General features: G+C 40.0%; 1 protein-coding gene across 8 annotated transcripts in view; it reads right to left on the bottom strand.

The window, feature by feature from the left end:
• The window catches only part of CRYBG3 (crystallin beta-gamma domain containing 3), a 96,877-nt gene that overhangs the window by 9,601 nt on the left and 60,614 nt on the right, over nucleotides 1-26,662 (bottom strand). For 5 of the 8 annotated variants that reach the window (XM_087439477.1, XM_087439472.1, XM_087439475.1 and 2 more), the window contains 6 exons: nucleotides 23,517-23,659; nucleotides 23,283-23,409; nucleotides 22,347-22,379; nucleotides 16,865-16,974; nucleotides 15,196-15,322; nucleotides 2,144-2,283 (listed from right to left, as the gene is read on the bottom strand). In XM_087439477.1, the coding sequence (XP_087295603.1) occupies nucleotides 2,144-2,283; nucleotides 15,196-15,322; nucleotides 16,865-16,974; nucleotides 22,347-22,379; nucleotides 23,283-23,409; nucleotides 23,517-23,659 (680 nt within the window). Of the gene's footprint in view, nucleotides 1-2,143; nucleotides 2,284-15,195; nucleotides 15,323-16,864; nucleotides 16,975-17,897; nucleotides 18,206-22,346; nucleotides 22,380-22,414; nucleotides 23,063-23,282; nucleotides 23,410-23,516; nucleotides 23,660-26,662 lie in introns of those variants that run through there. The other 3 variants (XM_087439473.1, XR_015554407.1, XM_087439478.1) reach the window with 3 other exon arrangements.

Below are 26,662 nucleotides of genomic sequence, written 5' to 3'. Positions count from 1 at the left end.
CCCAGGGGCCTTCACCTTGGGCCAAGGTAAAGTGTGTAAAAGTGTAGAGGGCCTGACATGAGTGTCTAGAGTCCCAAGACTCACCTAATGGCACAGTCACGCCCATTCCTTTACCAACTGACTCTCGCTGCTTTTGCGCCACAACGGCACGTTGAGTAGTTGAGACAGAGACAGGATGGCTGACAAACTGAAAAAACCATCTGGTGCTTTTCAGGAAAAACTTGCCAAGCCCTGTGTTAGGTAGTTATCAAGCTGGACGCTAAGGAGGATAAGCTGAGACTGCCATGAGGATCTGAAATTCTCAGCAGGACTCAAGGTCACTGCAAACAGTGCCTTCAGAAAGTATGTGTAGCAGATGAAGTGCTGCCTTGCCTGGTCCAGATAAAGCACCCTGCTCCCCACCACTGAGAGCAGACCTGGCCAAATTATGGAGATAAACAAGATGGACGATCGTCCCTACCCGTTCTTGCCTACCCAACTCTAAACCACCAGATTGTTGCAGAGTCAGGACAGCATGACCATGGAAGGGCTATCAATCTCTCTGGCTTTGCAGATTCTTTAAACAGGCACGGAAGTTTCAGTAATAACACTTAGGCATGGTTTCAATCAACTATACCTCATCATATATCAATTTACATGAATTCCACAGTTGAAGAGCATTAAAGCTTGGCCCTCATTACCATCACAGATCAGAGATATAGGATAATATGGGGATTCAAAAAAGCAAATGAAACTTGTCGCTCAGGGTAGCTGGCTGTGCATAAGTCGTAGTCTATAAGCCATATGTTTCTAGGAAACTCTTTAGATAGCCTTCCCTACTCCTTACTCCATATATCAATTCTCTTAACGGAGAATCCAGAACAATGAGAGTAGGTGGATAGTAAGCTAAAGGGAAGAAATAAGAATGTCAAGGTAAAATGGCACCAGTTTTCTACAAAAGAGTGAAGTAAGTTGGTGAGAAATTTCCAGAGGGGAGTCAATAATTATCAGTTTCACTTAGGAACATAAAGAAAAGAAATGTATAAAAATGCTGTGAAAGCCCTATATCACAAGGATGTAGAATTCAGTTCAAACAGACTTAGTTAAGTGGTAAATAATATACTGGAATATAATATGGGGATTATTAAGCTTAGAGAGAGTAAATCAATAAAAATGTTTAATAAATACCAAACCATGTGAAATCCTTTGCAGAAGAAAATTTAAACTGCTATCCATGTGAATAATACAAAAGCCATTTATTATAATAGTTGATTTAATTTTCAAATCAATTTATATTCTTGGCTTTCTCTGTCATTATCTCCAGATATTTCAACAAGTAGTGTTGATTATCACACAATTTAAAGGTCAAAAGAAATAAAAACAGTCATCTTTATATTAACCATCAAGAGCTGTGTGTGTTCTTTCAGGGGACTTTCCGCACCAAACCCCACATGCAGGAGGAGGGGCAGCTTATAGCCATTCTCCACAATGGCCTGCGAGGCCGACTTTCCAGGAGGCACTAGAGCTTCAACTTCAGGGCCCCGCACTTGCAGGCTTCTTACCACTTTTGTTCTAAATAAATATGCAAGTTCACGCCTAATTTATGTATCCAGAGTCTCCCCAGATTGTAGAAGTGCAGGCCCCACACAGCCTGGATCCACCCTGACGGACAGCCTGAATGAACAGCAAGTCTGGTAAGTGTGCTAGGTTGACAAGGGTACTCAGCATGAACATAAGTGCCCTGGAACAAACAGTTCTCGAACAAACAAGAGGTCAAAACAAAATACAACAAAACGCTGTCAGTCTTACAAGCAGGCGATGGTCTCCACCAGTCAAAGTCACTGATTTAATCAGCCTTCTCCTGAAAGGAAAGTGCGTGCAACCAGCTAAGGTCATCTGGTCTACCAACTCTAGGGCCCGTGCTCTGGACACACAGTAGCCCTCTCTCCCGAAGGGCTCTTCCCCAGATCACTGCAGGTCACCACCTACTGGAGATGGTCCACAGTGTTCTCTGATTTACACAGAAGCCACGATTATTACATTGAGCGAGAAAGGAGTGAGAGTCCCATCAGACCAAAGCCAGCAGCCATGGGGAGCACAGAGCAACCCTACACCTGTCCGAAGACGGTGGCTGCAGCAGGTCACACCCTCAGCCCGTACTTACAGTCCACTTTTCACCCACACCGACTGGGTGTAGAAGTGCAGGTCCTTGTTCAGAACAGAGTTCACGGCCTCTTCTAGATGTAACTCTCTGCCCTCACAATGTTCCAGAGCAAAAAGGCTGATGGAGGGTTCTTCAAAAACCTAAGGGCACAAAGAAGAGAAAGCGTCACCACACAGGCGGCAGACCTCAGGGACATCCAGCCCCAATGCAGGGACCCTGATCCACTGTATTCTCAAATGCATCATTTGCTGCCCTACCCTCTAAGGACTTTACACGCAAAATTGCACTGGTGGTATTAGATTCTATCAATAATTTTATTCACTTTTTGTACATTAAAATTGAAGTTTCAGAAAAGCAATCTTAGTTTCATAATAAAAATGGACACCTAGTTCCAATCACATATTAAGGTCCTGTTGTGCTGTCACACAGACCACACATTGGTCCTGCCAATGCTGTAACAACAGAATAAACACGGAATGGACTGGCACCTCGTTCCCAGGAGGCCACAGGAACAGTCACTGAGAATGCAAGACTCTATGGTTCTAGGCTCCTAAAAACATTCCTAGGAGGGAGGAAAAGGCATTTTTTTTGTTTGTTTTTTGTTTTTTTTTTAAAGATTTTATTTATTTATTTTTTCCCCCCAAAACCCCAGTAGATAGTTGTATGTCATAGCTGCACATCCTTCTAGTTGATGTATGTGGGACTCGGCCTCAGCATGGCCAGAGAAGCGGTGCGTCGGTGCGCGCCCGGGATCCGAACCCGGGTCGCCAGCAGCAGAGCGCGCGCACTTAACTGCTAAGCCACAGGGCCGGCCCGGAAAAGGCATTTTTATCTTAACAACAACAACAAAAGGCCAAAATGCACAGGAACAGGAATGATTTCTACATTAAAAGTAAGTATTCCCCCACTCTTAATGTCAGACAAGAACAAAATCAATTTTGCTTTTTTTCATTCATTAGTATATGCAAGACACAGTATATCCTAGGTGACTTTGGGGGGATGAGAAATCAAAACAAAGATGGAAAACAAGGATCAAACACCATCCCTATGTTCGGGGCATTACTAACTAGAAGCTAAATTAGGAGGATTGCAAGGTGGTGTAGTGCCATCCAGGGTAGAAAAGGATATGGCCTATGAGGGTGCTCAGTGGAAGGATACACTGTTTTTAGCAGAAAGGAGCAGGAATCAGGAGGCTTCATGGATGTGGAAGCGTGTGAGCTCAGTCTCAAAGGATGCAATGGATTTTGACAGGCTGAGAGAGGAGAGGGGAGGCACTCTGTGCACAGGAAGGGAGATAGAAGTGCATGGGACTTGTTGGGGGTCGGAAAGTAGACTCATTCAGCCGGCACACAGACCCCACAGGAAACAGGGTCCAGTGCTCCCACTGTCTGCTGTTGTGTGTCGAGTTGCCTGCTTCTTGCCACTGACAGGGCAGAGTGAGATTCATTGCTGACAGAGAGTCCGTGGGGGCTTTTGGACTAGGGACAAGGACTGGACTGCAGTGTCTGTAACTTGGTACATGAGAAGCAGAGCACCCGCAGCAGGGACTGTCGGCAGTCAGAGAGAAGTAAGTAGACAGTCCAACCACTGGTCTCATAATTGACCTGCAGACAGACTTGCATAAGAGCAAAATGAATTCTGAAAGCATTATTCCTTGCAGCAGCATTTGGAATAGCAAAGGATGGGGATGACTTAAATGTCCATCATGAGGGACTGGTTAACTAAATTATGGTACATGCATAGAGGAATTCTACACAGCTGTAAAAAAGAATGAGGCGATCTATAGGAAAGATCACCAAGATACACTCTTTAGCAGAAATACAAAGTGAGGAATAGTTGAGAATAGTGTACTTCCTATGCTACCATAAAGAAAAGGAAAACTTATGCACACACACATACACATACTTATGTGCTTATATGTACATTAAAAATTTTCTTAAAAAAATAAATATGAAACTCATACCCATGCCTACCCATTGGGAGAACAGGATCTGAGAGCAAAAAGGCATGAGAGGGAGCAAAGGTCCTCACTGAATGCCTTCTGGTACTTTCTGATTTTCTGACCATGGGAATATATTATTCAAAAATTGAAATTGGTAATTATTATGCATATGTTTGCATGTGTACGTGTGTTTGTATTTTTTTTAATGGCCTTCAGGAAATGTATCTGGCAATAACATAAGTGAAAAAAAGAGAGAATGGAAATGAAAGTACAGTGTATAGGAAGAATACTCCAGGCCAAAAACAGAGAATCTGACCTAAAATAGGGAGGGGGCAGGGTGGAAGGCTAGGATTGATGAGTAAGGGATGGCCAGATAAACTATCATAGCGATAAAACAGACATGGTAAGGCAAACAAATGGAACGAGTAAGGAAAACGATGTGCAGAGATGTGGCTGGGGGCAAGGTGGTATAATGTGTACACACAAGGAAATCTGGAATGGAAATATGCCAAGGAGCTAAGAACTTAGATTTAGAACTGGATATTTTAAGTTGAGATAGAAGCAGGATAATCTTAACAGAAATATCCAACAACACTGGACCTTTTGACCCTGAGTTCAGGGAAAAGATCAAGTGTAGGGTGATAAGTTTGGGAACTCTCAGGATCCAGGAACTAAGGGGACCCAGTCAGGAGTGAGAGAATGGAAACAGAAGGAGGTGAGAGGGGCGCTGACATGCAATGGTGGTGGTGATACAAGAAGGGCCGGGGAGGTGATTAAACTGACGAACGAGGAGAGGAGGGCCCAAGGGAAACGTTATGGAAGTACGGGGGAGAGACAATTACAAGGAGGAGTTGTCCACAGTATCAGACACTTCCCAGTGTGGAGGACGAGCCTGTCTGGGCTTGGCAATTGAGAGGCAGCTGGGAGCCTATAAGAGCTGTTTGAGTGGCATGTAGGAGGAAACGGTGGAGTGGAGGTTGTGAGGGCTGAGGAATGAGTGGTGAGACACTGCAAACAGTGTGTACAGGCTATGTGTTAGAGAAGGGTGGTAAAGAGCAGGAGGGAAATGGGCTAGTGGCCAACAAGAATGCTGCGGGCACAGGGGAAGGGGGCAGTGGACTGGAAAGGAGCTGAATAATGCAAGACAAGAGGGACGGTTCTAGAGAGGAAGTGAGAATCCAGTCCACTGTTTCCTCTGTTCAGAACCTGACTGCGATCAGGCCATGAGAGAAAGGATCGCTTTGGAAAGGATGAACTATGCTTCCTCTGAGACACAAGGAAAGATAGATAAAAACCTGCAAATTTCTCGGCATTCTTTTTTTTTTTTTTTTTTTTGGTGAGGGAGATTGGCCCTGAGCTAGCATCCGTTGCCAATCTTCCTCTTTTTGCTTGAGGAAGATTGTTGCTGAGCTAACATCTGTGCCCGTCTTCCTCTATCTTGTATGTGGGATATGTGGGACGCTGCGACAGCATGGCTTGATGAGCAGTGTGTAGGTCCTCACCCAGGATCTGAACCCATGAACCCCAGGCCACCGAAGCAGAGCACGTGAACTTAACCACTACACCCCCAGGCCAGCCCCTCCAGGTTTTTAAAATAGGTAAACATGTGAGTAATTTTCTCTTCACATTATGAGGCAAAGGTTACCTGCTGATCAAGGAAGGTCTGAAGCACGTCCAACACAACTTTCTGCGGTGATAAAAGTGTTGTAATCTGCACTCTTCACCATGTGACGACTAGCCACAAGTGGCCACTGAGCATTTGAAACGTGGCTCATGTGACCAAGGGACTGAATTCCTTTTATTTAAATTTATTTAAATTTAAGTAACGACAGGAGGCTAGTGCTATGGTATTGACAATGCAGAGCTAGGGATCAGAAGACACTGGAAAAGAACGTAACAATCTCTGTGTGCAGTGAGACAGTAAGCTAAGTGTGAAAAGGCTGCCCAGGAGCACTGATTTTCCTTCAGTAAACACCATAAACTGGGCCAGGAATAGAAATTCATCTCTAGTCGCTGAGTTACTGAGTGGCCGCAGGCAAGATTAGGCACCTCTTCTGCTGCCTGCAAAAATAAAAACTGGAGGCATCCCAACAGTGTATAGAAGAAATGTCCTTATAGGATCCAGAACAGCTGTAGGTTAGAAATGTAGCCAAGAGCCGACTCTCACTTACCCACTGAAACTGGTCACTGGAAATGAACGGACAGTCAAAATCCACAGATAAGCCCCTGACTTGACTGCTGGACTTTTCCCAACATCTTCACCCTTCAGCTTCTAAGAAAGCGTTTCAGCTTACTTCTTTTCACATGTACTTGTTGAGTTACTAACCAGTAGAGAAGGGCAGGCAGGCAAGGAGCCTGGCACAGCTCACAATCAACCGTCACATCCCTCCCTCACCCAGTAAAGAGTCTGCTGAGTAAGAGGGGCAGACACATTCAAGGCCCTTCATGGTGACATGATGTAACTATTGTAAATCACAGAGGGGAAAAAATTAAAAACTTCCTATGAGAATGTAATTTAAATGCTAAGTAAAATAGCTGTGTATATTTCCCTCTTCCTTTTGCAGAAAGCCCACAAAGACGTTTTTCACAAGGCTGCCATTATCACTCAAACTGCATCAAATTCACTCCTCAATTCCAAGACCATCTAGCAATTCTATATCTAGAAATTTATCTTAAGGAAACAATGAAAAATTTGATGAGGGGATCACAAAAATTGTTTAAAAATGATGCAGGGGGATGGAGAAAAAAATGTAGAAAATGACTGAAATAATATTTGTTATGAGTTTACATAACTCAGTAAGGATACGCTAAGAGACCCAGTACATAAATGGGCAAGGAACATAGCCAACAGCATTAACCAAGGAAGAAATTTGATGGACAGACTAGCGTGGAAAACATTCTACCTCTCCTTTAACAACGGGAGAGATAGCATCACGTGGGTCAATCTATCAAATGTTTCATTTGAGAATATCTATTGTTTCTAAGCGTAAAGTCATTCACCCTAGAGGTTTGATAAATATTTAACTTGATTTTTCTCTATTTAAATTGTTTTAATTTAAATGGTCTTGGGGCCGGCCCCGTGGCTTAGCAGTTAAGTGTGCGCGCCCCGCTACTGGCGGCCCGGGTTCGGATCTGGGGCGCGCACCGACTCACCGCTTCTCCGGCCATGCTGAGGCCGCGTCCCACATACAGCAGCTAGAAGGATGTGCAGCTATGACATACAACTATCTACTGGGGCTTTGGGGAAAAAGAGGAGGATTGGCAATAGATGTTAGCTCAGAGCCAGGCTTCCTCAGCAGAAATAGGAGGATTGGCATGGATGTTAGCTCAGGGCTGATCTTCCTCACACACACACACAAAAAAAGGTCTTAATTTATAAATATATTTAACTTTATAAATACACTTGATTTATAAATGTACTTAAAGGCTAGGAAGACTAGGAAGGTCAACATAAGCACTAATGTGGGCAGGATAGTGGAGGTGGCTAATAGATAATCATTCAGATAGAAAGAGTGCTGAAGAACTATTTTAAAGTCATATTCTTCTGATACATTTTACAAACATGAAAGTAGGAAGAGATGTAAACTATTAATAATCTTCAAAACTGAAGATGACAGAGTAATCTGAACTTTCCAAGGACAATAGAAACCACTAGAATTTAATTACGCTTTGAGCTCCACAAATGTCTTGGCCTCAGTCCATGTTAACTTAGAAGACAGCCAACATTTGGGGCCAAAGCTCTTCTTAGGTGTCAGCAGTAACAGGACATTCCTGATGGGTCAGGTCTAAGCCATGCAAAGGACACAGTTTCTAAAAGGAGGATGTGGTTAAGAAAGAAAAAGAATACCTGAACAAATTGTATAAATGAAACTTTCAGTAACAAAAAAACTCATCGCTCCTCATCTAAAATAATTTAAATGACAATAATAGTAATAACATAGCACTTACTACTTATTAATAGGAACCATATTACTGTTTAAAATGTGAAAAATTCCAAATCCCAAAATACATTCAGATGTGGGATTGTGACCTGTATTCACTCCTCTAATCTGTGCAGCCTCCCTCTGGTGTGGGGAAAATTACCATCCCACCACACAGATGGAGAATCCCATCACACACAGTAAGGGAAGAGCTGGCACGTGAGTCTAGACAGTATGGCCCCAGAGGGGGGCTCTTACCCTGACACTGTGGTTCTAAAATACTCTAAGCACCAGTAATTTCAATGTAGAATATTTCTGATTGGCATGTGTGATATCAGCTGAGGCTCTTGACTCAGCTTGCTTAGCTGGGCAATGCATGTGACCCTCTTCTTACCAAGTGTGCCTGCCATCTGAATTTGAAGCTCTGAGATCCTGGTAGGAATTCTCTGTCAGGAGGACTACATTCCTATCAACACATCTTCAACATAACTAGATAAAAATTTTAAATCGAAGTAATTGATTTTTGACTTAAAATAACTACACAGATTTGTACCTTGGCTGCATAGTTCTTTGAGTTTCAAATCACCGCTTGTATTGAAAAGGTGTTGATAGGACCTGCAGGGTACATTAAATGGTTAGGCTTTAAATATACCATATGTGTTCATTTTAAAAATATTTAGCAATCAGCCACCAAGAACAGCTGGATCCATACATCCTGCCAGTATCACTTCATCCCAGTCTTTGCCAAATGAACCACGGCTTATAAACGAAGTACAACTGGACTGAATTAAAGGAAAGTAACCATAATGTATACCTCACACACCATTCCATTCCACAGAAATACCAAACAGTGTGCGGGCAGAAAGTTACTTGAAATGATAAAAATTTAATAGTAGGCTCATAAATCTCTAATAAGACTCTAATCTGGAATCTTCTGTTTGGCCTATTTAAACCAAAATCATATAAATACCTTCAGCCTACCAAGTTTTGATGTTGCCTAACAAATATTAACGATCGTCTGTGAGCTGCTGTAATATTATTGAGTACCCACCATGTGCTAAAGGCTTCCCATGACCAGCTCATTTAAACCTCACGTTATTCGCTGAGTTAAGGCTTAGAGGGGTCAGAAACACACCAGGGTCACTCAGCTAACAAGTGATGGTCTGTCACACTCCAGACCAAACTCTTCACCAGTGAACTATAATCTTCCTCAGAAAGCCTCTTCCATTTGGCTTAGAAAATCAGTTTCAATATAGATTTACCTTTCTAACCGGTCTTCTTTTTTATATTATAGATTTACCTTTCTAACTGGTCTTCTTTTTCATCTCTTTTTTTAAAAAAAGTTTTAATACCTCTCCAAAAGAATAAATAATATATAGATGATCATGTGCCCAACACCCAAAAGTAGTACATTTTAATTTTACTATATTTGTATCAAATTTTATAAATACATAAAACATAACAGCTACAGCTGAATTTGAATCACCCCCCTCCTTAGGGGTAACCAGTATGCTGAAGTGGTGGTGACTCCTTCCAGCTCATTTTTATACACTTTACCAACGGTTATGCATCCTTTGTTTTTAAATTTCACAGAACTGTCTCTTACTGTCACATCCTTGAGAGCTACTGTAACTGCTGGACTGCATTTCCTCATAGGAACGTGCTGTAGCTTGTTTCATCCATCAATGCTCCAACAAACATCCTTACCCCCCATCGCACTGACCCTCCTTGCACTAGCTGTGTATGGATAAGCCCACTTCTGTACCACTAAACCAAACCTTGGTGTTGTCCAATTTTTAAATGTTTGTATCTAAAGTAAGGTAATGTCATCTAATTAGTGTTTTAATTTGCATTTACGTGATCACTAGTGAGGTGTAATATCCTTTGTAAGTCCTTAGCCATTTATCTCTCCTCTGTGAGCTGCCTATTCATATCCTTCGCTGATTTTTGAAATAGATTTTTCTTTTCTCTCAATTGATTTAAACGAGTTCTTTTTATATTCTGTACACTAACCCTTTGCAGGTTATAAGGGCTGCAAACGTATTCTCGCAGTCTGTGGCTTGCTGTGGAAAGCTGAATAATTAATGTTCCCTACTTTCACACCATCCCCCCCCCCCCCCAAATGTCCACATCCTAATCCCTGGAACCTGTGACTATGTTTCCTGATGTGCTGAGAGGGACTTTGCAGATGTGACGAAGAGTCAAGAATCTTGAGATGGACATAGCAGTCTGGACTATCCGGATAGGCCTGATATAATCACAGGGTCCTCCTAAGAGGGAGGGGGAGGGTCAGAGATGGAGGAGAGAGCAGACGCTGGAGTGACGCACCGTGAAGCTGGAAGAGGTAAGGACACAGACCCCCGCTGGCGTCTCCCACAGGAGCACGTCCTGCCGACACCTTCATTTTCCCCAGCGAGACCATTTCAGACGACTCACCTCCACAACTGTAAGGGAGTTTGTTGTTTTCAGTCACTAAATTTGGGGTAACTTATTACAGCAGCCATAGGAAACCCATCCACCTGCCTTTTGCCTTTCTCTTACTGACCTGTATGTTTTGTGCTTAAATTCATCCTATTCCAATATCATTAGGATAGTTTTCTATATTTTCTTCTAAGTTTTAAAGTTTGTTTTTCACATTTAGGTTGCCATTAATCTATCTGGAACTTATTTTTGTGTTTGGAGTAAAGTAAGATTCCAACTGTATCTTTTTCCATGGAAGCGGCCAATTGTCTCAATATCTTTTACGTAATAGTTCATAATAGCCCCACTGTAATGCGATTTCTGTCACCTCCCGAATTCCTCTTTATGTAGGTCAGTTTCTGTGCTATCCCATCCCATTGTTCGTTGTCTCTCCTTGTAACAATACCTACTATCTTAATTATCATTGCTGTACTACGTAATCTATATTTGGTGGGACAAGTGATCATGCCTGTTGCTCTTAACAATAATCTTGGCTACTTTGGACCCCTATCTTTTTCAAAATAATTTTAGGATAAGTTTGTCATGTTTTACCACCCCACCGCACCCCCTACAAAAAGACAAAAGATTCTGTAAGCATTTTGCCTGAAATTGTATTAATTTGGAGAAGACCACATCTTTACAGTACTGAGTCTTTTCTTTTCTTTTTTTTTTTTTTGTGAGCTAACATCCATGCTAATCCTCCTCTTTTTGCTGAGGAAGACCGGCTCTGAGCTAACATCCATTGCCAATCCTCCTCCTTTTTTTTTCCCCAAAGCCCCAGTAGATAGTTGTATGTCATAGTTGCACATCCTTCTAGTTGCTGTATGTGGGACGTGGCCTCAGCATGGCCCGAGAAGCGGTGCGTCGGTGCGTGCCCAGGATCCGAACCTGGGCCGCCAGTATCGGAGCACATGCACTTAACCGCTAAGCCACTGGGCCGGCCCTGAGTCTTTTCATCTATAAAATCTCTCCATCTTTTATGTCTTTCAGTAATGTTTTTATAATTTTCCTCATAAAGGTTTACTTGCCTTGTATTAGATTTATTCCTAAGTACTCTATAGTTTAATTGCTATTTATCTTGTATCTAGCAACTTTTAAAAATTCATTAACCCTAATAGCTTATCTGTAGATACTCTTGACAATTTTGTTTCTTCCTTTATATCTTTTTAGGTTTTAATCTTATTAAAGTGTCTAGACTCCAAAATAATGTTGAATAGAAGTGGTGACAGCAGAGGTCTTGTCTTCTGCCTGAAGTTAAAGGGAAACACTTCAAATGTCTCACTAGGAAGTGTGATGTTTACGGTAGCTTTTTGTTGGCCTTCATTTTCAAAATGTACACAGTAGTTAAAACTATTAAATATATACAGGCTCAGCTGAAACTTTAATAGTAACCAAACTCTTCTACACTTTATGAACTCATGGCTTCCTCTCATTCTGTGGCTGGATTTACAGTCATCTTCTATTTATAGCTGTGCCCCTTATCCAGGACTCTTGTACAGAATGAATCACTGTTTTGCCAATTCTTATTCTGCCTCTTAAGATCATTTATGTCATCACCACCATAATTTAATTTGAATGTTTTCTACAGCCTCTTGTTACAATGTGTCTTTTGCTTTGCCTGCTTACAGCTGCCAGGATTGGATTATTACTTCAAAGGAGGCCAAACTTCCATGCCAAGCCACCATGGAGACACTAAAGAAGCAATGAGCAGACTGCTGCTCCCATGGAAACATGATGAAAGCAGGTTACCCCACACACTGCTAGGCTAATGCTTAAAACATTTTACTTAGGTTTCCCACCCACCTCCAGCTCCTAACCCACTGTTTTGGGGACTGTTATATGGCATAAACTTATTGAAAGCTAATATACCATCTAATTCCCTCAGACATCTGAATCGTAAGGCTGGACACCTTCTATCTCACTTCCAATTAGAAATATGCCCAGAATACTTACTTGCAACAGAATCGGAGGCTGTCAAAGATTTGAAAATACATGTTCTAACAATTTTTTTTTTTTACAGATGAGTTAACAGAGGTCAAAATAAATTAAGTGATTTGCCCAAGGTCACATTAATGAGAAGCAGCACTGTAAGCCAGGCTCCCAGCTCCTTCCACTGTAAAAGGACATCCTCGGCACTGTAACAAATGTCTGCACACATAAGATCAGCCTGGAGCAAAGTGTTGTCTGCAAAACATACTCGTCTTGTATGGAGATGAAGTCTTAAGACTCCTCACATTGTACCATTATGACACTTCAGCACTAAGTCACAGCACGTCTGGGAATGCCAACTACAGGCAACACCCTCAGAATTCTGCAGTTTTAACTAATAAAAGCAAAATCAAAGGATTAGCTCATAAATATGGAAAGTCAACCCAAGTGGACAGAAGCGTTTCTGGAATCACACTGGATTATGGCATAGGCAGTGATATTAACAAATCTACAGAAAAAGGCATCTCGGTCCCTAAGTAAGAACACAAGAGGGGGAGAGAGGATGCAGAAGGAATCAGAGAAGCAGCACAGGCAGCGTGAGTCCAGCATTTTCCAGGGAAAAAAGACACAGAATCTGAAGAATGTGAGCAATTGAGACCCTGGGGAGTCAGTCTCCTTTGTGGGGAATGTTAGCCTAGGTAAGCTAACCCCAAGACATCAACCTCATTTTACCCAAAGCTTGTGCTCAACAAATAACCTTCTGATGACTAATGTAGTTTCCCATGTTCTTCCAGAGAGGTAGAAAAATGCCCAGGACAGAATTCTCAAAGCATTCCAGTCACCAGAATCCACTGGCTACAAATTACCAAGTTGACCTTCTGGGTTACATATCAATCTCCCAGGTCTGATCAAGATGGGGTTTCGGGGCCACCAAGATGAAGCATAATTGACTTCACCAAAGAAATTCTACCTGTTGAGGCCTCTTGATGGTCAATCTGAGGGTCTTGGCTGGGATGCCCTCATCTCATATTCCTTACACTTCAGCACCAAACCTACTGCCTAAACGTGTCTTCAACAAAGATCTTTCAATGATTTAAAACATACCACGTAAAGGCATTAAGAAAACAAATGCGCTGTCCTTAGATAAACTGAATAGACTCTTTAACCAATTCTTGGAGTGAAAAGCCTATAACTCTCAAGTCCTTCCCCAGAGATCCCTTCATTACACCACCTGGATTCCACAGGATCAAAACAGGGACATGCAACTGCCCATCACAACTAACGTAAAAACATTTCTTTCTCTCCATTTCACTCCTAATTTTAATTACTCATTTTTGACTTCATGGATGTAAAAGGATTGTAATTCTTCAAAGAAAAATAGTCATACTTATTAATTTTTACTGTTTCTAAGATGCCTCCCAGAAATTTAGTTGGTTTAGCTCACTGAGTTGGTAGTCCTGCAAAATCCTCTCAAGATGGTACTTTCATATTTAGAACTATATATTTTGCTTTTAGTGTTAATACCAAATAAGCATCTGTCTGCTGGTTTGACCACTAAAAACTGCTAAGAAAATTCCTTTCCCAGGAAATCTGGACTACTTTCCAGTGCCTTTTTCAGCCTTATCAATACTTGGAGAGGCTGACTGGACCACATTCTTTTTTTTACCAGTTTTCCTCCAACAGACAAAAAGCATCAGTAGCCACTTAGTCTTTCCAAGTTGGTGTCTAAGGGGCTACTGAGAGAAACCAAGGATTCTATTTCTATCCTTATTCCTCAGCCAAGACTCTATTCTTAGCCTGATACCAAGAATATGCTATCCAGGAATGCCTTGTGAAACTAGACCACATTGCTGGGGTTGGATCAAAGTATGAGTATGGCCATCATCCCTGGAGTCAGCTGTGGCTGAGAGGTCTGAGTCACTCCCACCACTATCTGGGGCTTCCAGTCATCTCTGTGTAAATCTCAGCTTTGATCAAATGCTCCTTGGAACTCAATGTAACCAGACATCTTCAAAACATCCCAGATCCTCACTCTTCCTTTGCACAAACCCTACTAACTAGGAACCCAGAACTGATGCCCCAGAGTAGCGATCCTGTTTTTCTCACATTTAAAATTCTAAGTAAATGTGATAGAAAGCAGAAACCACTTACTCTACGAATGTGGGCCTCCAAGGTGACCCAGATAATTTTGCATACACTAGGCAGGAAAGCCCTGGTTCCCCAAAACAAGGTTTAAATCAATACCAGTGGTGATCCATGCCTTAAATAAGTAATACTGTAAACCAGAGTAGCAGACCAATTGTCGTGTGATTTATCTAATAGAATAATAAAATGATCAGGTTATTATTTTTATTAAGCAGCTATAACAATTACAACCATGATACCAATACCTCACACTTACTGAGTGCTCACCATGTGCTGGGCATTTTACAAGCACCATCTCAATATCCCAGTGGCCTTATAAAGTACTATCATCTTTTATAGATGAGGAAACTAGGTGACTTCGCCAATGTCACTCAAACTGGTTAAAGTATCAAACTGGGAGTTAAGCCCAGGGCTATATTACTCTATTTCTTGAGTTTAGCATTCCTGCTCAAACAAAACAAAACAAAAAGGGAAAACATCAATGTCACATTTGAATTGAGTTTCATGAGTGAATCTCAGTTTTACAATCCACAAGTAAATTATTCAAATTTTTATATTTGCCCATGTATCATTTCTTCCAACTTCACATTATCATTCATAGTAATTAAACTGGACAAGAAAAAGTCTTATAAATATGCATTTAGCAAAGAACTTACATAGTCAATGGGCTTGAGGGATTTGACTCTAGAGGCTGGGCAGCCACAGGAAGTGAGGTCAGCATAGAGGCCTTCTTCTAACACACACTGATTATCAGAAAAGTCCTCTTGGTAATACAGGAGCCAGCTGAAAAACCAAACAGTGAGACAGTCAGTCAAACTGCCTCAGCCGGCAGTGCGGGCTCATCATCCCGCTGTGGGAACCAGGGCTGGAGGAGGACAGAAACGTCTGGTGCTCACCAGCAGCAAATACCAGCATCAGTTAAAAAACCAGCTACCACCACCATTTACTGACCACCATGTGCCAACATAGGCTAGGCATCTTACATGTATTATTACTGTGTCCTCAGTAATTCTATGAGGTAGAAACATATCCTTAATTTTTATGGGCAACAAAACTAAGGATTAGAAAGGTTAGGTGATTTGCCCAAGGTTTAAATGATAGAGCTGAAATTCAAAATAAGAAGATATCTGCTTTAAGCTAAAAACATTTGCTTCATTCAGTACCTTCAAGTACAAAACATTGGGATCAAATTATAGTGATTATTAAGTACTTGAACAGATTAGAAGTTCTTTTTGGGGAAAACAAAAGTCTGTATCCTTATCTAATGATGAGCTTGCTTCAGTCTAGCAAGCAGATAGACTCCTATAACCACACATCGTTATATAAAATCTGTCCCCTGCACATCTGATAGTTAGTGGAGACTTTAAAACATAAATGAACCCTTTAGAATCTTTGATAGTGAATTATCTTCAATACAGCACTTATGAAAAACTTGGTTCAGACATGCTCTTTTGAAAAGAAGGAGCCCAAGGGAGAAATTAATTGGCTACTACTACTTCATTTTGGTGTGTTTAATTTCTAGCCCTATATTTTAAGATCACCAGAACTATACTCTGGCTAGACCAGGTTAACTCTAGATAGCCAGAGAAATGCCCTGAGACGTTATAACAAACAAAAAGATTTTGTAATATTTAGGAGTAATATGACTTAGCTGGACAAAAACACTAATTTTTTTCTAGCATTCTTTTACGCTATACAATAAACATACAATATAAACATTCAAAATATTTAGGAAATAATCTAAGAACAGTAAGAAAAAAATCACTAAGATGCTCCCAAAGGTGGCTCATCAGCATTCTGTTTCTCTCTATTACAGACTGGCTCATAAACAAGTTGGGCAAAGTTAATAGAGCCTAATTCACAGTTGACTAATGATTAAAAAATTTTTTTAAATTTCACTGTGTATGCAAAAAAAATAAAACAAGTCAAATCTCTGTAAATTTAAAAGAAATTTAGTTTTTTTTTTTTTGTGAGGAAGATTAGCCCTGAGCTAACATCCATGCTAATCCTCTTCTTTTTGCTGAGGAAGACCGGCTCTGAGCTAACATCTATTGCCAATCCTCCTCCTTTTTCTTTTTTTGTTCCCCTCAAAGCCCCAGTAGATAGTTGTATGTCATAGTTGCACATCGCTGTATGTGGGATGCGGCCTCTGCATGGCCAGAGAAGCGGTGCGTCAGTGTGCTCCCAGGATCCGAACCCAGGCCGCCAGTAGCGGAGCACACGCACCTAACCGCTAAGCCCCGGGGCCAGCCCAGAAATTTAGTTTTCCAGCCCAGAAATTTAGTTTTCAAACAACAGTAGAAAACACTCAATAAGCATACTTACCAACCCCGAAGAACTTTAAAAGAACATGGAGTGAATGAAGTCAAATCAGAAATTTCTTTTGTAAAATCTATACATTCACCTTGGAACCTGGGTTTACTGAATGCTTTGAGCTAAAAAAACAACAAAAAACAATTAAACAGAAAACAATTGTTTGACACCATCACAAAAGCAAATGAAAACCTTTAGTTTCATGTCATTATAAAAAGTTCAGCAAAATATCACTCATGTTTTATCTATTATCAATGAATCCATGTTAAGAACGACGTTTTGCTTAAACTCATTCTTTTCTCCTTACATGTTTCCAGGAATGTCACCACTTATTTACCATTTTCATCTGTCTCTTGCACCAGATTCTGGGCACAGAGGTCCAGAAACAATTCCCTATGAGAGTAAATCAGAATCCCTCCCCCACTAAAGTGTGGCCCTTGTACACTGTATCAAACAATTATTATCCCCTGTGGTGAGATTACACGTATAAAATAAGAAGCAATTTAGTGCTAACCACAAAGGAGGTTCGGATTAGTATGAGGTGTGGTTGGTATGCCTTTTCTCTCCCAAGTCTTCCTGATCCACAGTTAATAAAGAGAGGAGACAGCGTGAGCGAGCCTGTGAGAGCACAGGAGCAGATGGCGGAGAAGATAGTAATGACAGATTAGTGGACGATTTATGGTGAAGAAAGAAAGACATCTATGTCATATATTTCAGTTTACGGGCTTCAGTTTAGTGATAAGAATACCTTGAATGTACAGCTTACAGTTATATACCTTTCTACTTTAGTCCTTTTTGTCAAGAAAAATCCATGAAATCTCAGCTATAATTCCCTTTAGACCAGAGATATAATATCTGCAACTCTAGTGGCCTTGGCACTATAATAGGCAAGAAAAAATTAATGAGCCCTATAAATATTTCATAATACACTGAAGCCTTGAAATAACATGGCCCACAGGTCCACCCTGCACTGACAGGCCTGCATTGTAGATTGTAGCTAAGAATGCAGCATAATGAACAACAGAGCGCCTTTCCTCCTGCTCACACTGTCGCTGGGAACAAAGCTTCGTTGAGCAGCTGATGTTCGCCTCCTTCATCGTCACAAGGGTCCTCTTAGAAGCTGATGGTCTCCGAGTTCTGAGGAATCTTTTCTTGGCTATCTCTACTCCGACCTTGCTTGGTCCAATATCAGAAGTCAGCCAAAACCAGGGAGGTGAGAGAACAAATTCCCCCTGACGAACTGTGGCTCGTATGACAGGACTTCCTACTGTGAAGCCAGGCTGTACGTGGAGCACTGGAACACCCAGGACTCCCTGCCTTGAGGAGGTGGTCCAGCAAGTTTCTATCAGGGTCCTTCGGTGGGTACAGAGGATAGCAAGAAAAAGGAAGTCCAGAATGAGACAGACCTCTGGAACAATTTCCTGTATAAGAACAATTGCACGTGTCCAGGGAAAATACCCCAAAATTCCTTGATAAAAGCATATATTTTGGTTAGCAGTTTTTCAACTGAAAGTTTTATAAAGCATGAGACTGAAAAGTAAATCATATTTAATTTAAAAAACGTAGAATAATCTCTCCTACATGCAAATATTATCTTAATTCACAACAAGAATTGGAAAAGCCACATGAGAACAGAGGTCACAGCAGTCTTGTTCACTACTTATGTTCCCAGTTTATTGAATTAATTTTTATATTCCTGAGCTTAAGAGTTACACTTCAATCTGTTGCCACGAAGCCACGAAATGTCAAATCCTGGTCAACTGACAATGGAGGTTAAGCGTATTTCAGATGATATAGATAGTAGCCACCTGTAGTTTTTAGTCTCAGTCTTCATACCCAGAAGCATTAATTAAAATTCACACAGACACACATATACACTTACACAATCTGCCACAAAGTATCTTTTTGATTTGATGGGTTAAAATATTCTTTGCCCAAACTAAAAAACCAGGCTTAATACTGATCTTATTTTTACTCCAAAAATGAGATATGGTATATGGTTCACCCAAAATCTGACCAACCCAAGAAAAGTAACACCTCATTTTGACTGCCTCACAAATGCCTCAGAATACAACAGTTCTCATCATAACATTCTGAGGATGTTCCATAGAAAAACCAACTCTGTTCTTACTAATTATAATAATTAAATTGTGGCTCTACTCTTGGTGAAATTAAGTTCTGGGAAAAGCTAGCTGGACAAAACACTATTTTGGTTTTCCTTCCAGATTAATGAAGAACAAATGTACAAAATAACTCAGATAGGTTGCTTAGAACATAGGTGAATAGTAAGATGAACAAGAGATGAGTTTATTTCAAACTACACCCATCCCTCTATGCCATCTGGGCATGGCTCAGTCCCTACCAGCCACCCAAATGGAACTGTATGGAAGCAAAAAAAACCAGACAGGGCACCACTGGTTTGCAAGGTGCCTTTCACATGTATTATTTTGTATTTTCTTTAGAACTAACATTGGAAATTACCACCACTTTACGATGAAGATTTTGCAGAGATGCTCTTTACTATGTACTTTTCATTTGTGATATACATGAATATATTTAATAGGTCTTTAATCTGACAAACTAAGAACTCAAGAATTAATTACTGACCAAACACAGCAGTTGTGCTCACTTAATTTATTCCACAATATCACAATAATTTTTTAATGTAATTTTATTTATTCCAATGCTAAAATAATTTCTATGAGAAACTTTCACTCCTGTCTAAACAAGACTCTGCGGCCCTTTGGACCTCCCTCACACAAACATGCCAACTGCTCAACAAAGCACAGTCTGTTTCCATTCTTCTATAAATTACACCGTCTCCTCTTGTAGTGTTTTGTAGTTCTCACATCAATTACATATTATACAATAATTTCACTTCCCTGATTACTCCAGAAGCTTTCTTTACTTAGATAAGTAGTACTTCCTGAGTGTTTCTGGCCTTTGGATTCTATAAAAATGATCCAGTTGTAGAACCACAAAGAAGTGTTTTCCTCTACTGCTCTTGAATCTTACTAATATTTGACTAAAAGTTCTGTTTTCCTATCCCCCATACATCATAACAGTAACCGCAACTGTTAAAGATCCTGTGATCACTCTAAAAATCAATGGGGCCAAATTATCCAATACAAGAAAATATCCGGTTGCTTTTCCTTGGCCAGAATCATGTATAAAATGGAACAGGGCTCAATATTAAAGAAACCCAAATTTCTAATTATATTTGCTAATGGACTTGAAAACGATTCTAGGAAAGAAAGATCCTTGGTTGGGTCAAAGGGGGAAACTGGTTAGAATTTCTAGAGAATTGTTGACTATAACCTCCCTGAAAACTAAACTCGTTTTTATAAGATTTAATCTAATGAGATGTCTGATATTCAGGACTTGCTGAGAGAGAGATGATGACATTATGAACATAATCCACATTCTGTTTAGTTTTTATTTTGTTTGGGAAAAAACTAAAAACAAAAATAAAATCCCACCTAATTATGAAGAACCGTATAACGATCCTGTATATTTTGAGTTGGCAATTAGACTTGGTGACTGATCTTCAGATATAGGGAAAAAACAATCTTCTCAATAAAAGGAGGTGTTCTGTGTCCCAAATAAGATATATCTCATCATAATATGCTGACACATCAGCAATAATATTTTTATTAGCATAACTATCATGAGGTATATTAATCTCTACACACATACATTTTCTGGCTTTTCCCTTCTTAGGTTGCATGAGGTTCCCTTTAAAATCACCAGCATAAAAAAATTCTTTCTCTGACTTGAACTCTGAGATGTCATTCCCTCCTTATTCCTCAGACAGGAAAAAGAACTAGCCCATCTAAACATAGCATCTGAATTGTCAATCTGACTATGACAGCTACCTGTGAAGGAAAAAATACTTGCTAGTTACTGAATGGAACCAGAGTGTCAGCCAGGTCCATTTGTTCCTATCTGGGTAAGCAAAAACAAGCACGATGTTCTGAAAATGTGGGTCCCAGGGAAATAATAAGAGCTTTGATACTGGGTAAACTAAGGAGGCTTTGTCTGCATGTTACCAAATATCCAGCTATCATACATCTGTCAGAAACGTTCATTTCACAAGGAAATAGCTGAGCCATATCCAGAAACATGAATTGGGGCGATTTCACTGGGCGTTTTCTGCTGCTTCCTTTTTCTTCAAGTTGGACTGGAAATACTATAAAGAAAATCGTCTGAGCAATCTGCCCCAAACAAGGAAGTCCGTAAGAAGGAGCAGGGACATAGAAGGAGAGAAACAGGGCTTAAAACAATGTGACTTTTTATCTGCACTTAAAACTCAGAAAATGTGCAGTTTGGAATTATCCCCGTTTAACTCTTTATTTACTCATGTTATGTTGATTCACGTGAAAAAGTGCTTTAAAAGTGTACAGTTGGAGTTTCCAAGGATTCAAAATAAAGGTCTGGCAGAAAGTGTCTCCAGATCCAACGACTCAACATATTCAGAAAGGAAACGTGCCCAACAGGCCTGAGTTAATTAGAAAATAATAAAACCTGACAGCGTTGTGAAGAGGAACATGGTTAAACTAAGCTGATCTGAAATAAACACTGACATGAACATGAAAAACATACACACTCTGAGAAAAAGATTTAGCATTATGGAAAGCTAGCAAATGGCAAATATTTACAATTAATCACTCTATTTGGCTTTTTGACAGAAACTTTCCCAAATTTGTTATTTAAAATGAGACCCAGGAAGCAGCGTCTGTCATCCCCTCTTCCCTCAATGGCTGTACTGCTTATACTGTGATACGTCTTTCCTTGATGTAAAATCCTAAAAATGTAGTTGACTAAAGTGGAATTAGACACTAAAAAAATGCGTTTTGCTACTTCTAGCTGGGTGAAATGACTCTTAAATTCTCAATCTTTGTTTCCTCATTAATAAACGGGGTTAATTCTGACCTCACAGAGTTATCAGAAGCACTAAATAAGCAAAATTTCTAGCCCCAAATGGACAATACACAAACATTAGGCTCCAGAGCATCACCCAATCCTTTAAGCCATGACCACACTAGAAATAAAGCAGTAAGGCAGCAATGTTACTAACACTTTTAAGAAATATTTGATTTGAGTATTAGAAATACGTTTACATAAAAAGCATGCCAAGACAGCCATTTCTCCACGGCAAGTTTGCTCCTCCAAAGACAGCATAAACTGTGCTGAATAAGAATGACACTGAAGAACGGTGGGCAGTAGGAGAGAAAGAGTGGCAGAGGTTCAAAATGACCCCAGTGTGGTCAGAGCTGAAGCCCTGTCAGGAGAAACAAAGCAAGTGTGACAAATCTAGGCCAACACCACCCGAAACAAAGACAGGCATCTTCTGCTCATGGGTACCAAGTACGATGTAACTGCCCTGCCACATAGACACATAAAAGTTACCTGGGAAAACAGAAAAACTTGAGAGAAGGGGCATCAATGCTTTTAGTAAACAATTTAACAATTATAAGAATATTTTTAAACATACCAAATGTGGAGGCTCATTTATCCCAAGTGGTTCCTGAAAAGTATATTAAAACATGTTTAAGATTGTAATATATAATCTTTCACATGACAAATTTGAAAAGGTTTTGAGTTTTGAAAATATCCTTTGAAAAATGAAAAAAAAAAAATGGTCTGGCCAATTTACTAGATCCCTTGAATTGGCTATGACCCTCAAATAACCCACTGAATTACCTTATAATAATTTTAGTATTTATTACTAATTCATTTTGAGTAATATTGTATCTGGAAGAACATGTGCCTTCGTGTTGATCAGAAAGATAGCCTCTGAATTTCCACCATTCCCTTTCCCACACGATCTCACGGGCACCTTACTGTTCTGCACCATTTGTGATTATCCACACTGGCCACACTCTTCCATAACTTCATGACTGCACATGAGGAGACCATTCCCTCCTTGTGGATTGCCTTTTCTGCCCCACTTCCCAGCCTGGCAAAATATCCCTTAAGATGTCACTCCCTGCACCCTCTTCTGGAGCAGTGGCATGGTCCCCACCTCCCGGCTCTGGATGTTCCCTCCCCTGCTCTCCCAGCACTGCTCACAGGTCACCTTCTCACAAATCATATGGTAATTAATTGTCCAGACGTCTGTCTCCTCTAAGACAGACCCATTAGGGCCGTCTCGTTCATGTTCCGTCTCCAGTGGTCAGTGGTGTCTCACACAGAGGCTCTAAATAAATGCTGAATGAATGAACTGATCAGATTACAGAGCTGTATCATCCATGTGCTAATGCCACCTACTAGCTCTCTATGGAGTCTATAGAAACTCATATGCTGTTTCATTTTCTCTCTATATACACATAACATAATCCAACAGTTCCACTTCTAAAAAGCCCATTCCACATATTCAGTCGTATGCCGTTACACACCCTAGCATTGGTTATGTTCAGACTTAACTCACCAGTTGGATAGGTCGTATTGACATGATTGTATTATTTGATCCTCCCCAGTCAAAAAAGCATTTGTATTTCCCTTTCTCTAAAATGTATTGTTCTCCACAGAAGAACTTCTGCTGGTAGGCAACCCATCTAGCAGGGAAAAAAGGAAAAAGAACAGAGGTGATGTAGAACCAAGCAACCAACAATTTTAAACACCAAAGAATCTCTCAAGGTTCTCAGAGCAGGAGACAACTTACACGCCACTTTTAACGTGAACGGATCTTGTTTCACTGCCAAAGCCGATTTCTTCTAAGTCAGAAACTTCCTGATTTGTAATATCAATAAACTTCCCACTTTCTAGGTCAGAGTCAAACAGTGTGATAGAAGATTCTATAAAATTCTAAAAAGAGGAAGAGGACAGTTTAGGAAAACACATGCATTTTGTTTTATGGATTGCTATATTTTAGCACAATTCTCACATCCTTGTGGGACAATTTTCACACAAATAACTCCAGGAAGAATTTTAAATGGCACTGGAAACAATTTTAATAGTCACTACTCCTAACAGTTTAAAGAAAAAAATAAGTCTGAATTTACTTTAGCCAGGAAAACATAACATTTTTATATACAAATGGAAACTTGCCAACAGTTGGTAAATTGTGGGGACTTATGGGTTATCACATGTAACACTAATTGTAAAGGAAATGAAAGTCTCAGTTGTGCTAAAGAGTGAAAGCTCCATGAAACAAAGAGTAAATACACAGCGTCCTGTGGGCATTGTGGGAGAAGCCTTTATGAGCTTACATGAAACAGAAAAAACAAAACTGGCTTTACAAAAAAATTGTTTATTAAAAAATCAAAATGAGAGGAAATTTTAAAAGTTTTTATAGTCTGACAACATATTTAAAACAAAAATATCAGAAACATTCTAAGACCCAGCTTGATAAACCAGCAAAAGACACAGACAATTCACAAAAAAGATTAACATTAAAAACAAATAAGCAAATATCTAATTTCACTGGTAAAAATAAAGAAATTCAGATTAAAACTATCAGATACAATTTTCACTTTTTTTTTTTGTGAGGAAGACTAGCTCTGAGCTAACATCCTATGCCAAGCCTCCATTTTTTTTTTTTTTTTTGCTGAGGAAGATTGGCCCTGGTCTGACATCTGTGCCCATCTTCCTCTGCTTTACATGAGACGCCACCAAAGCATTGCTTGAAACAAGCAGTGCCTTGGTCCGTGCCTGGGATCCGAACCTGCGAACTCCAGGCCGCCAAAGTAGAGCTCACGAACTTAACCACTAGGCCACCGGGCCAGCCCCCAATCTTCACTTTTTAAATGAAGTTAAGAAGGATCTAAAAATCCAGTTCTGTCAGGGAACATTGCCAGTGGAAATATAAATTGGACAGCTATTTTAGAAGATAATTTAGAAATACATTCAAAAGACTGAAATTGTCTATACTCTTTGAGCCTGAAATTCCCTTTATTAAGTTTCCTAAAATTAAATGATGGGCAATTTATACGCAAGATGCAGTATTTAAAATGGTGAAAAGCTGTAAACAGTGTAAATGTCCAAAAGATGTATAAACATAAACCTAATTTATGCATGCACCATTTGATGGAATAAATATAATTAAGAAGAGCTTTTAAGGAGCAAACAATTGAAAATATGTTCTATACGTACTGCTGGCCGGGGGCTTTAGGTGAGTTATTTCCAGAAAAGCTACGACACGCGATTCCCTTACTATCATTCCCAGTTCAGAGCTAAGGAAATTGAGTGATGTGCCAGAGGCAACACAGCTACTGAGGGGCAGAGGTTGAATCCGAGTACAAATCTATCTGTGTATCTACCCTAAGCTCTTAATCACAGTTAGATAGGAATGTAAGCATGAAAGAGCAGGACAAAAACTCAAACTTATAAACTTGCTAAGATTACAAGCATGCAAAACCACTCAACTTTTCATAAAAAAAGAGTTGAAGAAAAAGAACCTAAGAGTGGTTATCTTTGGGTCCAGGGAATTTGGGCAATTTTACCCTATATTTTTTTCAAATCTTCATAACAGGTATATTTTTTAATTGGAAAATACAGAATACATTAAAAAAAAAAAAAGAACCAAAGCATCTTCTCCTCTCCCTCCTACTTCACCGTTTGTAAACCAAGTCTTAGACCAATGGACGGTGTCATCAACTTCTCTAAGTCTCAACAATATCATTTTCTCACCTTTTTAATACATTATAAATATAATCTAACAATAGAAGATTTCTAGGATAAACATTCATTTTATACAAACAAGCAAAACAGTGTCCAAAAAACCCAAATTATCTATGAGGAGAGAAAGAAAACACAGTTTAAAAAGTCCTCTCATACTTACTATTTACTGCCAACAATTTAAACATTGCTGATACAGCTAGATCACATTCTACTTGAGACTTCAGGATAAAAGATAAAGGCTTTTTCCTGAATTTTTTATTATAAAATAATTTCTAACCCATAATTGTGTTTTTAATTCCTCTTTGACAGTAAACCTTTGGAACTTAAGAATACCTGTCACCTCATTACTTTCACATGGTTCTTAAAACACAGGAGCTGGCCGAGCCAGCGCTGATGGCCCAGCGGTTAAAGTCCAGCACGCTCTGCTTCGGAGACCTGGGCCTGGCTCCCGGGCGAGAACCACACCCCTCATCTTCAGGAGCCGTGCTGTGGTGGCAGCTCACACAGAAGAACCTACAACTAAAATATACAACTGTGTGCTGGGCCTTTGGGGAGAAAAAAAGAAAGAGAGGAAGACTGGCAACAGATATTAGCTCAGAGTGAATCTTTCCCAGCAAAAAAAACAAAACAAAACAGGAGCTAGTGGATTTGTTCTTCATCACTCTTGCCATCCCTCCTTTTATTAACATAACACTTTATTTTCAAAACACTTCTACTTGCTGTCTCTTTGAGCTCCCCTAAACCCTGATTTTATACATATACTTACATGTGTATACGCATTTGTGCATGCTTGTATACACACACACACATATATCTATCTCAACATAGACACAGACCTGCCATTTATATATACATATATATATAAAGCACTTAAATCCATTGAAAAATCTGGATAGTTTAATATAGTCTCAGGAACAGTACTCTCCATTGTGAGATAAAACTAATGAAGCAAGTCCAGTTGCTTCAGGACCAAAGATAAGTTTTAAGGATCAGTAATTTGATTATTTTTAAATTCCATATAGTCCCTCAGCTGATCGGGTCCTGGAGCTCTGGTGCTACAAACCCCCGGTGGGCAAGGTATTGAGACACCAGTAGAGATCTGGTATATCCATCGATTTAGGAGAAATAACCATTGCATACCACTTGGTTTCAGAGACCCAAAAAGAGGCCCAAAGTCTGAAAATCATA

The sequence above is a fragment of the Ceratotherium simum genome, chromosome 15 (assembly GCF_057802395.1).
Source record: "Ceratotherium simum simum isolate JZ-2026a chromosome 15, ASM5780239v1, whole genome shotgun sequence".
Lineage (NCBI taxonomy): Eukaryota > Metazoa > Chordata > Mammalia > Perissodactyla > Rhinocerotidae > Ceratotherium > Ceratotherium simum.
Note: the sequence above shows the minus strand (reverse complement) of the source record. Positions and strands in the feature narration are given on the sequence as shown.